At 42.2% G+C, this 14,501-nt stretch overlaps 2 protein-coding genes across 5 annotated transcripts in view; one reads left to right on the top strand and one right to left on the bottom strand.

Annotated features, from left to right (window-relative positions):
- spon2a (spondin 2a, extracellular matrix protein) overlaps nt 1–9,639 on the bottom strand; it is a 19,174-nt gene extending 9,535 nt beyond the window's left edge. The window contains exons 1-3 of one of the 4 annotated variants that reach the window (XM_084041398.1): nt 9,500–9,639; nt 4,774–4,817; nt 354–582 (exon numbers count right to left, since the gene is read on the bottom strand). In XM_084041398.1, the coding sequence (XP_083897524.1) occupies nt 354–582 (229 nt within the window). In that variant the 5' untranslated portion in view covers nt 4,774–4,817; nt 9,500–9,639. Of the gene's footprint in view, nt 1–353; nt 584–4,773; nt 4,818–8,507; nt 8,534–9,499 lie in introns of those variants that run through there. The other 3 variants (XM_084041397.1, XM_084041400.1, XM_084041399.1) reach the window with 3 other exon arrangements.
- Nucleotides 1–14,501, top strand: part of LOC311033760 (hepatitis A virus cellular receptor 1 homolog) — a 487,428-nt gene that overhangs the window by 275,481 nt on the left and 197,446 nt on the right. The gene's annotated exons all lie outside the window — the stretch shown is intronic.

The following is a 14,501-nucleotide window of genomic DNA, read 5'->3' as shown; positions in this document are numbered from 1 at the left end:
GACCTGAGTTTGAATCTATGATGATGATGATGGAATCTATCTACACTCTCCAATCTAAAACAAAAACTGCCACAAAAGATTATTATTATTATTTTGTATGTATCTTTTGCAATTTCATACCTTTATTTGATAGTCATAGAGGACAGAGACAGGAAAGGCAGGAGAGAGAGGGGGATGACATGCAGCAAGGAGCCTCTGTTTGCATTTGAACCAAGGCCAGCTGCACCAAGGACTGTGTTCTCATTTACGTGGTATGTGCTCTTACCAGGTGAGCCACCGGGGCAACCCCGCAAAATAATTTTAAATAAAGATAAACTGGATTTAACGTCTTCCTTTTGTCTGACACTTCTCACCTATGAGCTTAGACCACTGGGCAGGAGGTCGGAACAGAGGATACTGCTTAGGGAAGGTCTGTGGGCTCCAGTGACCCGTAAAGACCAGGATGTAAGAGGCAGGACCCCTGGCTGAGCATTCCATCCCATCCATTGGTCGGATAGGGCCAGCGTAGGACAGTGAAAGCATCAGGAGCATAATGAGCAGATGCTGCAACCAACCACTGGACAGGCACTCGAATGACATCATCTGCAAGAGACAGAAAACAGGGGGAAAGGCTGTTTAAGTAATCCTCACCAGTCCTCAATTATGATTGAGCCGTGCTCAAAGCTGCTATAAAATGCTCTATAAACACACATCTGTACCCACATTACATCAATATTACTGCGCCAAACAAATTGTTTCAGAAGTGTCAGATTTTGTTTGTTTTGTGTTTGTGATTCACAAAAAAATGTTTCTGTTAGCATTTTAGGAGAGAAATAGGCCATTAAGTTGCTCAATATTGATTCATTTAACATCAGCTTCTAGTTTAAAATATTGTTATCAAGCTTTATTGTGGCAATCAGGGTAGTGAATTGTAGTGAAATTGTTAATAAAAACTGGTTTATTATATGCCATGCAAGGCCGTGGTTTACAGGTGATTTTAGAACAGCTAACGGTGTTTTGGGCGCTCCACTCCCCACAGTGCTTAACAACGCCCTATAGCTGTTCTAAAACAACTATAAACCATGGCCTCTTGGGGCTTATTGCTTTAATATACGCACATCCTGGCTGTTCCCGGCAATGACATTTCTGGCTGATGCAATAATCAATAAGATCATCAAACAGACCTTGGTTTGATTAAACCAATTTAGCACTGACAAATCTATGCTCATTGGCAAAAAACAACAACAACAATTAATGCACAAAACAGAAATAAGAAGAGATAACTACTACGTTTTGGAATCCCAGGCAGGGAAAATCAGTCTTTGGTTTGGAAATTCCATGTCATCACTGCCCTGATATCACAGCAGCTCCATGTTATCTATGTTCTGAGACAATGGTTTATTGAACCCATTGACCCTTCAGCCTCCCGTTGAAAAACCCTCCTATTCCCCACAGGCTGGGCGATACGCGTTGGTCCAGAGCCAAACCTGCGGCCGAAGTGCATAACCGTTAGCATTCGCCGCTGTCACTGTAATGTCTGGTACTAAGCCACCCTAAAATAAAACAACATGGATGACTCCTACATGGACAGATATAAATCTGGTCTGGTGTGCTCTACTATACTGACCTCACTGACTGACCATTTAACTGACCACCAGCTGCTGAGTCAGACTCACACACACGTGTGTGTGTGTGTGTGTGTGTGTGTGTGTGTGTGTGTGTGTGTGTGTGTGTGTGTGTGTGTGTGTGTGTGTGTGTGTGTGTGTGTGTGTGTGTGTGTGTGCATTTTTCCTGGTCCTCACAAGAGAAACAGTTGTTTTGTGGTTAAAAAATATTTTTACAGTTAGGTTTACAATTAGGAAAATATTCAGGTTGGGGTTAGGGTTAGCATTAGGCCTGTCATTCTCTTCTCCAACCTCCAACTCCACTCCATCCAGTCTGCAGCCTACACAGCCTTCCCTCCTCCACCCATACTCATCTCACTGCTTCCATCTCCATCTATACACTCATCTCACTGCTTCCATCTCCATCTATACACTCATCTCACTGCTTCCCTCTCCATCTATACACTCATCTCACTGCTTCCATCTCCATCTATACACTCATCTCACTGCTTCCCTCTCCATCTATACACTCATCTCACTGCTTCCCTCTCCATCTATACACTCATCTCACTGCTTCCCTTCTCCATCCATACACTCATCTCACTGCTTCCCTTCTCTACCCACATTCTCATCTCACTGCTGCTCTCTGTGATTTACAGTCCTGTTTATGGGAATAGCAGAATTAGAATAACAGAACAACAGCCTGGGAACCTATTTTCAGTACAGTTTGTGACTCTCCCTCTGTCTCACACACTCAACCAGTGCAGCAGAAAAGACAAGATAAGTTGACAAGACAAACAAGATAAGTTGTGAAAACCACTCCTTTTACTGTAATATGTTGCATGAACTAATGTCTGCCAATAGCAAGTTAAAACTAACACCCTTAATTCACTGATCAAATCATTGCAATCTTTATTGGAACGAGTGGGGGAGCGAAAAATATAAACGTTACAGACAAGAAGGAAAGAATTCACCAGAGATGGACAACACTCAATGCTCAAATGATGACAGCGTGAAATATATGAGTTCAGGGATGAGCATAAAGTGGATTTAAGACTGAACTGAAAGATCTTAAGCAGGAAAATAATGTGGACTTACACAAACAAAGAATTCAAAGAAGATGTGAAAACCGAACTCAAAGATCTGAAGCAGGAAATGTATCAAACACTTTCTGCTAACTCTATCTAATCCAGGCCCACAAGACTAGACTGAATGAAGGAGAAGGGCAAATGAATGAGGCTGAGACAATTAACATTAATATTTAAGTGGTTGAGAATCTATTTTTATTCTGGTATATATTGGGTTAAATCATATTTGATCAATACTGAAGACTTTGTTTGGACATAAATCAGATAAGTCGGGATGACGTTGGAAATATTGTGTTTCACCCAAGGGGCCAGCTTCTGAGTTGTAAATTGAGGTTGTATAGGAAGTGACAGTTCATATGAATGGCCTGTAGTTTTGCTGTTTCACCCCTGCTGGTGTCAGAAAGAATTACTCTCCATTCAAATGGATGGGTTTTTGCCGAACTTTACACTTGATTTTATTACCTTAATAAACATTGTCATAAATACTATATGCTTTCAGTGGCTAGTTTAAAGTCTTCTTTCAATCAGCATGATATGCGTTTTGGTAAATTATGGTCCCATTTATTTTAAAATTGATGATAAAGTAGGGTATGCTGTAGGAGGGGCGTGGCTACCTTGTGATGATTTGATTGACAAGCTACACAACCAATAGCATTCATTCCCCACCCCCGCTCTGGTCCCAACCAATAGCATTCATTTCCTTGTTCTGGATATACAAAGGTGGCGGATTTGTACAAGCATGCTCTCCCCTAACCCTAAAGGCCTTGACCAAGTCGAACTTGAAGAACTAACAGCAAGGAGTGGGGACTAATCAGATTGCTTTGCATTGCCTCACGTCTCCGGTCAAATTTGCACTAGAACACACAGCAAAGACTACAGCTGATAGGTAGCTGATGGTGCTGTTCTGCATCTGTGTGAAAGGAAATAACTCTCCATAGATAAGACCTGCAACATGTCACCACCAAAGCTGCGCGTGCCCCTTCTCGGGGGTATGATCTCCATTGTTAGCCAATGCTATTTGAACTAATTAGCTTATATAGTTTAGTAACACTATCCAATCTTTTTTGGGGGGGATTATATTTCCAACAAGCTGGAAATATTCTGAGCATTTCCATACTAAGCTCATATTTTTTCCAATAAGTCGTTTTTAAGAACGAGAGTTTTGTGGAATCTGCTCTAACCAGTCAGATTACTTCTGCTTTCTGCACGTATTGTTGAAATCTCTCTTCCATATATCCGTATTTTATTTCACTTTTTCGGGCACTAGGGGCACATCTCACTCGGGTAGTAAGCTATATTGGTGGGGTAATGGAATGCATCTGGGTGGGAGGACTTTTTTTTACAAGAGCAAGATTGAGCATGGATTAAACTGTTAGTGGATTAAGTCTGCAAAAGCTGAATCAGTTTGAGGACTTTTTGTTGTACAAATATTTTATGGTGCATCAGTGGGTTTTAAACTTTCAATGGACACACACCTTACATCAGTATAACTGCCCCAAATAAATTGTATACATTTTTTGTTGTAAATCTTGATTTACTGGGTGGGCTAAGGACACATTATCCGAATTCAGGTCTGTGCAGTCTTAATGGTAGGGCAAGTGATTTTTGTTAAATAAGTGTTATAAGTGTTAAATGGCTATGTATTCTGATAGTACTCATTGTATAGAATAGTAACAGGAGTCTCCCTGTCTCTCCATCTCTTTTGAAAGCAGAAAATGCATTTTCAGGTCGAGATACCTATTTGATCCAATCAGGATAGAGAACTCATACAGGATACAGATTAAACAAGTGAAATTGGAAGTGATAACACAAAGAAACGAGCAGACACATTTTTAACTGGAACACATTTTTGTTCATGAAATACCTTTTCATGCTTCAAACTGGAACACTATAAAATTGAAGCTGATAAATGGGTACTCTTTCCTGATTGGCTGATGATTTGCAACCCACCTGAAAATGTATTTTCTGTTTATTAAAGGGCTGGAGAGACAGGGAGATTCCTGTTACTGAACAAACACCCTATAGCAATGAATACTATCAGAATATAGTGCTTAAACATTTGAACAAAAAACGTTTTGTTTTAAACAAAAAATATCACTTACCCTACCTTTAAGTTGTCTGGAGGTTGAAGAATGCAAGGTCCTGCCTAAAATGAAAGAAAGAAAAGGCTCAAGCTTTATTTTCAACAAGAAATCGACATGTCTCAACATGGACATGAGAAATTAAAACATGTTGGATTTAGTAATGAATTTTATAGCTTATACAAACTATAATATATATACAAACTGGCTATCCTTGGCTATCCTAATCGCCTCTCAGTCCAATTTGAATGCCATAAAGAAGTCAGGGACAAAGTGGAAAGGTATGTAATTCAGTCAAGAAAAGTTAGAAAACCAAGTGACGATGACACCGATTAATGTATATGCCCCCCCCCCCCCCTGCCAGAGAGTACCAAATGTTTTTTTCCTTTTTCTTTTCAAAACTCAGTTTTTCACACATCTTTTCATTGCATATTGAGACTAGGTATTTTGATATGTGGAGGGACTCTAATGTGGTCATGATACATTATTTTGATTACAACAAGCCTCAAGAAAAACAAGATGCATCTGACCAAGTTAAGTAACATGTCAGTGCAGGAAATGGGATGGGATAAGTGATGTTTGGAGAGAACTTCACCATCTAGAAAGGGACTGTATAAACTATTTAGTATCTCCCTCTGTCTACTCCACAAATGATTACTTTTTTAATTAGTAGGCCTACTGGTGAAAGTCACAATGTGATCGGCTTGACAATACACCTGAATAGTAGAAAAACTAATACTGTATGGAGGCGCAATGTGGGTATTTTGAAAAATAAGGCAAATATGGAACAGATAAGGGAAGACATAAAAGGTGTAAAGAAGAGAATGATGATGTGGAATGTGGACCCTGTAATACTGTGGGATGTTATGAAGGCAGTAATGTGTGGAAAGCTGATCGCCCTGACAACATCACAAAAAAACACCCCAGCTAGCCATATAAAAACACAAAGTAAAACCAGAGACAAAACATAAAAACACAGAGGATCTGTTGGTATTACAACAAATTAAGGAAACAACGGGGGAGAAACATGAGAACCTCAGGGGAGATGCAGTATAGAAAAAAAGATTTATAAATCTGACTTATTATGAATCAGGTCCAAAAGCAACTAGACTCCTGGCCAGCCGCCTGTGTAAAGAGCAGGCCTCTAATACAATTCATAAAATGACCAACCAATTATGAATGTGCATGAGCCAATTTACATAGAAAGACTATTTGAAGAGTACTCTAGGAAATTCAGTTTCAAACCACAATCAGCTGATGAAACAAAATGACTTATTTTAATAAGTAAAACAATATTTTAACCAATCTGTATGGTATGTTAATACAATAATAACTTGCACATTTGCTGTGGTTGGAGGTGGTCTCTCTACTCTTCCATTGAGAAATGTAGGCCCTAGTGTCAGGAAAGACACCGACTTGTACATTTTCAATCAAGTTATTTGATTGACAATGTACCAGGTGAGGTATATAGGGCTTAAGTGGTTCAAATATATTTGTATAAATATTGAAATATTTCTAGGGAACCATTTATAGTAATTGTTTGCAAAATAGTGTAAAATAGCTTATCAATATGATCACAACATGTTATATGTTATATGCGCAGTGAGCTTGTAGATCTGCTATTTTAGCTGTGCGATACTGGAGTGCAACGAAGTATAAATCAGGCTTTACTGAGCTGTGAGATCAAAGCCAGGCAACTGTGTGCCTCCATACACAAGGTATTTTTATGGTGGGCTGTTAAACTTGGCAGTGGTTAATAATATAAGTTTAGGGGAGACAGGGAATGGATTACATGCACAATGACATATCAGGCTGTGGTCAGAAAAATGGCAGAGTTGACTTTTGGAGCTATATTGGAAGTGTAATATCATCTGACCTCTGGAAATAGATTTCAAACGGACAATGTGTGTTGAGATATGACTGATATGTGTGAGTTTGTGTGCATGCGTGCACTCACACACTTGTGCACTCACACACATGTGGATGCATGTGTGTGTATACGTGCCTTCTTGCCTGCATACATATGTGTGAGTGTTGCTGGCCATTTTTAACTGTGCATTCTGCAGCTACTTCAGGTCTCATTTAAAGCTTACCAATGGTAACCAATGGAAACATCATGCCATGCTATAGCCATGGAGCATCATTCTTCCTTTTAAATAAATGCACACAAGCACACTTAAAATACACATACAAACACGCACAACACCCAAAACAAAAGCGCAAGTATGCTCACTGTACTAAACTTATATGGAGGTCAGTAGATTAATCCATAGGGCCATTCACCCTCATCACACTGACACTTTAATAACACAGTGAAGAAACATTTCTAGCATTCCAATCCAGACTGACACAGTGAACATATTCAGTCAACACACACACACACACACACACACACACACACACACACACACACACACACACACACACACACACACACACACACACACACACACACACACACACACACACACACACACACACACACACACACACACACACACACACACACACACACACACACACACACACACTAATGAATGCATGCATGGACATACACACATACAGTACACAGCGGTGTTGTGTAAATTAGCTCTCTTCTGCTGATGCAACATTCAATATTGACATTAACATTGATAACAGGGGAGGGGGAGTAGAGCTCTCTCATGACCACTCAGTTTGAGGGGGCTACTAGTTGCAAAGAGATAACCACTTTATTTATGGTTGTTGATATAAAGCACTCTAGGGAAATCAACAGTGGCTCCACTAAATGCATCCTAGGCTTCCATGGGGGTCCCAACCTTTAGGGTTCTGTATGCATTAATGATTAACACAAAGACAATATCACCGTCCTTCCTCTTATTGGCTGAGGTTTATGTAAAACAATAATACTAGTTTAATACTTTCTCTCTGTCTGTCTGTCTGTCTCTCTCTCCCTACCTCTCTCTCTCTCTCTCTCTCTCTCTCTCTCTCAGAACACACACACGTCCCAACCACACACATCAAACACACTTATTAATTCTCATCAGCCGGCATAGCCATAAAGAGCTGACAAGACAAACACAGCAGTTTTCCCCGTCTCTGAGGCACGAGACACAATAAAATGAGGGGGTGTGGCTTGGTGCCAGACTGCGGCCCTATGGATGAATTCCACTCTATAATTACAACAGACTCATGCAGGGATAATACACACACACACACACACACACACACACACACACACACACACATTCATCTAAACTCATACATGCTGGCATACTAGCACACTTTGCCCATGCAGGCACACAGTCATCAAACACATGCACATGCACGCCCGCACGCCCGCCCAGTTTTTTCAATTTTATAAAGGTTATAGGGCAGTGAGGTTAAATGCTGCTTTTCTGAAACCAACCCTGAAAGTGGATAAGGGACATATATTTAGTAATGTACATAATTTAATAATACGTTTTGAAAGGAAGTTAACCACTTTCAGCCTGGTGTCCCTATTTTGGGCAAGTTCTCGCCACGTGACACTTGTCTATGTAGCATAAAATAGGGCTGTGAATGATTAAAAACCATTCATTTACATTGTATTTTTATATACACACACATGCACATGCACATGCACACACACGCACACACACACACTCTCCCAACAAACACATCTCATTTCTCTTTGACATGTAAACACAAACCCAGTCACACCGACAGACCGACACACAGACAGACAGACAGACAGACCACCACACATGTCCAGCATACCAGCGGAGGTCACAAACCTCTGGGTGTTTGACATGCTGCGGGCTGATGGAAAACCACTCTGACGACAGTGTGGGCAGAGAGGACGGAACGTGAGACGGGGAGAAGTGTGTGCAGATCAGTGGCACCGAGGCTTTGGACGGGCCCATATGTTGAAGCATTCACCACAGCTCAAGTATTATTGTTTTACATCAACCTCAGCCAAATATGAAGGACAGTGACTACCACTGAAAACCGGAAAATAGCCGACATGCAAGCTCACATCACATTGCGATGCTTTGAGGGCTTGTAGATCTTCAGAAATCAGAAATTAGGCAGTACGATGATAATAATAAATGCATTAATAACTAATGCATGCAGTATGACACCGAGAGTTGCACAGGTGAAGCTAGAGGCTATGGCCATGAAATTGTAGACAAAATAAAATCTATACACATGCAGGTATAACAGAAGAAAAACATTCCAGATAAGTTCAAAAAGAAGAAATCTCTGTTAATGATGAAAAGTACAGGCAGATTGTCAGAGAGCGCTGCCAGCAATTCCCACATACTACTGATTCATTCCATTCATTCGTCCATTGTCTGTATGTTCTTAGCCTATTCTGTATATATATATTTTTTCTATAGTCATTCACCACAATTATTTGTATTTTTTATAGTTTATTACCACAAGGCTACTGAATTGATTATTAGTACCATAGGCCTTTATCATAACTTCTTTTTCATCTTTTATTACCTACATGTAGCCTATTATATTTTTGACTATATTTGTTGGAGGTTTCTTGTAGCACATTTCACTGTTCTCATACCCATGAGTAATGTGACCAATCTAATATTTATTTGACTAAAAGTATAGGCTATATCCACTCAAAGGCAACGTGAAGGCAATGCACTAATTACTAAACGATTATTTAAGTACTGCAGAGAAAGCAGGAGATCATGCAGCTATTGTACACTGTATTCACATTTTCAACAACAGAGAATGAATGAATGAGGCTCTCAGTGTGTCTTACCTGCGCTGGGTCAATCAATCAATCAATCAGTCAGTCAGTCTGTCAGTTCCACGCCACAGCAACTTCAGTCACACTCTGTTCTGGTGAAGGCTTGTCTCTGTTGCTCCCTCTCCAAATCTCTGTCAACCTCCACTGCTCTCCTCTCTCTATCTCTCAGTCTCTCTCCAAATCTCTGTCAACCTCCACTGCTCTCTTTTCTCTCTCTCTCTCTCTCTCTCTCTCTCCTCCCCCTAGCTCTCCTTGTATGGAAAGGCAATGAGCGGCCCCCTCCTCTCTCCTACAGTATATCTCCCCTTCCTTCTCTGCCTCCCCTCTCTCTCTCTCTCGCTCTCTTTACTTTCTCTCCCCCTTGTGTACGCACATTGGATGGGTGTGTAAACTCAGCAACCTCACTTCATATTGCTGACAAGGTAATCAACACCACGTTGGCCTCTTTTAACGTAGCCCAACGTTCCTCCACTCAGCGCAGGAATCCTGCACGGATTTACTGACTGTACCGCTGCCGTTTATATGACCTCCAGAGGTGTAGAGTTGCTGAATAATGACGTGCCAGCACAATGAGCACACTGTAAAACCCTGGGTGTTCATTTTGACATTTTGAGAGCAGACAAATGCACCCGCATGGGTCCATATGTCCGCTCTCAAGAGTCCAAATCAGCACTCAGGATTTTACTGTGCAAGGGGGAAGGAGAAATAATGTAAGAATCATGTCTACCTGTGGACACGCGACCTGGAGAGATCCCCGTCCGACGAGAGGAGCTTGGATGGAAAGTGCAGGAGATCTTTCATTTCCACAATCAATCTGCTGATTGGGCGCTCCCTCTCTCTTCCTCACTTCAAACAGCCTCTTCCTCCATGAGGCAGAGCCAGGGTTTTCATTATTTCAAATGTTACATTTTAACATCCACATCCATGACGCAAGAGACTAGACAGATGACCTCTAGGACTGTTTTTCTCTCTCTCTCACACACACACACACACACACACACACACACACACACACACACACACACACACACACACACACACACACACACACACACACACACACACACACACACACACACACACACACACAGAGAGAACTCGGCCCCAAACCAAGAGGTATGTCATTGTGAAATTCCTTTGCCCGATCCAGCTCTGTAGCCCTCACATCTATCTGGCTAGGATTAAACAGGCCTGGGCTACGAGCAAAGACGTTTAAACCGACAGCAGGGCCTCATTTTCACTGCCTGGCCCACTGTGAACCTTCTAGGATGGAGAAGTAATGAGGACGTGCAGTGGATGTAGCACCACCGACAAGCAAATGGAGACCTGCTTCTGTCTCCCTCTCCTCTCCAAGCCACACCGTTGTGCAACGTATAAATTAAACTCCCCTCTCTGTCTACAGCTTGCTATTGTTCCTCTCTCGCTTTCCATCTCCTCCTATTCCTTTCTCCAGAACTTTCCCGGTCTGTCTGTTTGTCTGTCTCTCGGCACCGGGTTTCAATGTCTGTACCCATCTGTCAGTCTGTCTGTCTGTGCAGCTGAAAGTAGGTTACAGGAAAACCCAGACTTCCCCTTCACTGCCCGCTGATTAATGACAGTAAGCTTCCAGTCCAGATTGACTCACATTGGACGTAAAACGTTGACGTGCGCAGGCCCAAATATATAAAGACGTGCATTTTCACATGTGCATGAAATGTAAGGATTGAATACATACATGATGGTTAAACTCAAATCACATCACATCCACTGACCCTGATAGACAGGCCTATAGACATAGGCGCGCGCACACACACACACACACACACACACACACACACACACACACACACACACACACACACACACACAAGTAATTTGGCAAATGGGAACTGATCCCCACTCAGCCCTGCTTTTGAGAACGCACATCTGTACGGCAGTTATCAGGACTCTGCACACACACGCACACACACACCAGAAAGAGGGGTAGTGTGCCAAGCAAATGGAGCTCCAGGTTGCCAGGCTGACGCAAATAAGTCTCCGAGCTTGCTGGAAGCTTTCCTCCCGTCAATCAGACACCGGGTTCCACCGGCCAAGAGAGTAAAGGAGAGAGAGAGGTAAACGGTGAACTCGGCACAGTCCGTTGGGCTGGTGCCATGCTAGCCCCCAGCAGGAGGCTCTCTGTCATGCACACATCATTCAACGCTGGAAGAGGGGCACTCTGATGAACAGATGGAGAACATTCTCTGTCCATTGTGTTACCATATTAGGGAAGAACGGAGGATGGGAAGACAGAATGGAAAGACTCACTGGATGAGGCAAATAATTGCAGATGGCTAGTTGTTATGCTGTCGGGGACATGAGTATTCAAAATATTGTGATTGTCTTTTGATATCCAGTCCACTTTATTAATTAGCATTTCTGGTAACACACCGCTGAGAGGTGATGCAACATGGTTGTCATCCAGTGACTGGACACATATTTAGTGCACGAGAGAACCAGAGGTAAATATTTGTCCATGGAACCTTTGGGTTGCTACAGGAGCTCCAACTCTTCAACGGGGATGGGCTGTCACCGGGGACTAATGCATCATACAGAACCATGTGCGCACACCGCACACACACAAGCTCAGTGACATTTTCCTCTCCTGTCAAACTACTCTCCTAAACGTTAAAGCTAGGACACTGCAGGACTTCAGTCAAACCTCTTACATGACCCACCACGACCTAGTTTTGGCTGTTTTTCTCCTTTGCGACCTACTCAGTAGAACAAACTCGTTACCCAACGACGCAGCTCCAACCAAGAACTCATAACCAACGCCATAAATTGTAGGTCCTGAACGAGCATTGTGGGAATTGATGAGTCAAAAGTCTGTTCTAAAGGTTTGGTTGACGTGTTCCCAGATCTGATCGGAGACACTCGTTAACTCCCCCTAAGCAGTGAAATACCACCCCCCCCCCCCCCACCACACACACACACACACATCTTCCCAGCTTAGCATGGGGGCTGGGCATGCTGGACGATGCCGTGCTGTGTCTTGTTGCACAACCTTCCGAATGGGAATTGGGAAGCTGAGTCGAGGTGTGTGAATCAGGTCTGTCGCCTGTTAAAATGATGTTTGCATTGTGGGCCTCCATCTCTCTCACACACACACACACACACACACACACACACACACACAACACAGGCCGGTTATGTAAACTGCTCGTCCCGGGACTGGTGATTACAGAAACCAGCCACAGCTATCTTGACTGCTGGTTTCCAGTATCAGTGACTTTCAGTGAAAATAACTAAATGATACAACAAATAAAGAATTTTATATTATAAAAAAAATCTTCACTAAATTAGGTACAATGATCTCAAGTCATCTGCCAATAAACCGTCCAATAAGCTTTGTTTTAATACATCCTGCTGCGTGCCTGTAATTTGCTTTAAAAAAAATGTGTGGGAGGTACTGATTTTCTTCTTTTTTTATTCTTACAATAAAATGCCATATATTATGAATGAAACACCCAATCAACCCCAAATTGGAATCGCATGTTGAAGGGCCTCTGTGGAGCACACCTCCAAAAGCACCTTCACCTCTGCCCATAGGGGGTATCATAAAGTTGCACCCTATGTTGTACACAACTTACACTGGCTAGGCAACCCAGCCTGGCGGAAATATGTGCACCAAGTCCGAGGGGCGCACTTGCAGCCGCCTACCCGACACCAGGGCTGAAATTTTGTCAATGGAAAAGTAGAGACCACCTCAAACCACTGCAGATGAGCTAGTTACACATCTCTACAGGTTGGTTATTCTGTAAAAAAAAAATTGTAGCTTTAAATGAGCTTGCTTTCCTACTGTCAGTAGTCATCTTTGATGACCACAGGTTTTAAGCTTTCGTTTTATCCTCACATCTTTAATTATGTATTCATGAATAAGATTCAACCAGTGAGCTCAAGTTAAAAAGAAACTCCAGAGATAAGACTGGTGCAGAGTACAGACAAACATTCCTAAAAAAAGAAAATCACCAATAAACATAACCACTTAAACCCTATATACTTTGTCATACGACAAATGGCAACAATTGCATCGCAATGCATTCTGAGCTTGTAGATCACATTTCGGAAAATGTGTCCAAAATAGGGATGCCGAGGGGTAATGTGGTCAAAGGGTCCTCAATAAACTCCATTTGCAGAGTACACTCCCGTCTAGTAATGTTCACGTGGAAGCAATTTTGGGGCTGGTATTCCCCCGCCCTCCTATCTACCCTTAGGGGTCTCTGTACCACCCCACATCCCTCCCTGAACCCCCCGCCTTACCTGCCCACTCATAAAGCTTCTCCTCCTGGCATCTCATCATCACTGGGCCCTTATAAAAACTTAAACAAATATGGGTTGTAAACAATTTGGAAAAAAGGTTTTGTAAACATCCTCAGGCTGCGGAGGATAATGGGGTTGAGAGACTGGCAACACATCTGGACCATCAGAAATCACAGCCAGTGCGCGTTACCCAGAAACACAGGCACACTTATTTAAAAAACAGCAATCTCTACAGATCCAACATATATCGTGTAATACAGGTAAGCAAATGGGAGCCCGTTGATGTGATGCCACTTACACTGGGATAGAAACCGTTCACAAAGACAGACATCAAGGAACACAAAACCAGAGTGACAGCCTCATGGTTGAATGGTTCCAGCTCCACCTAAGAATGGTAACATCTTTGGTCGGAGACCAAAGGTTCAGAGACTTGCGTCGCATTTCTTGACTCCTCTGCCCGTGATTTCCCGTCATTATTTACTGTATATTAAACCTGTAACACATTACTTTTTTAGTTAATAAAAATGTTTTTTTGACTAATCTATGGTATGTTTAATATAATGCAATATAACTAGCACGACTGCTGTGGTTGTAGTTGGACTACATGCTCTTCCATTGAGAACTTTAGATCCTTTAGAAGTGGCATTGCATGAATTGCAATTAATCATCCGCCCCCAAAAAGGCTGTCTGTTATAGCTGAACAGTAGAAATGTTGGTGCTTTAGCAGGGGACC

This window comes from Gymnoscopelus microlampas (genome assembly GCF_963454915.1).
Source record: "Gymnoscopelus microlampas genome assembly, chromosome: 18".
Taxonomy (NCBI): Eukaryota; Metazoa; Chordata; class Actinopteri; order Myctophiformes; family Myctophidae; genus Gymnoscopelus; species Gymnoscopelus microlampas.
Note: the sequence above shows the minus strand (reverse complement) of the source record. Positions and strands in the feature narration are given on the sequence as shown.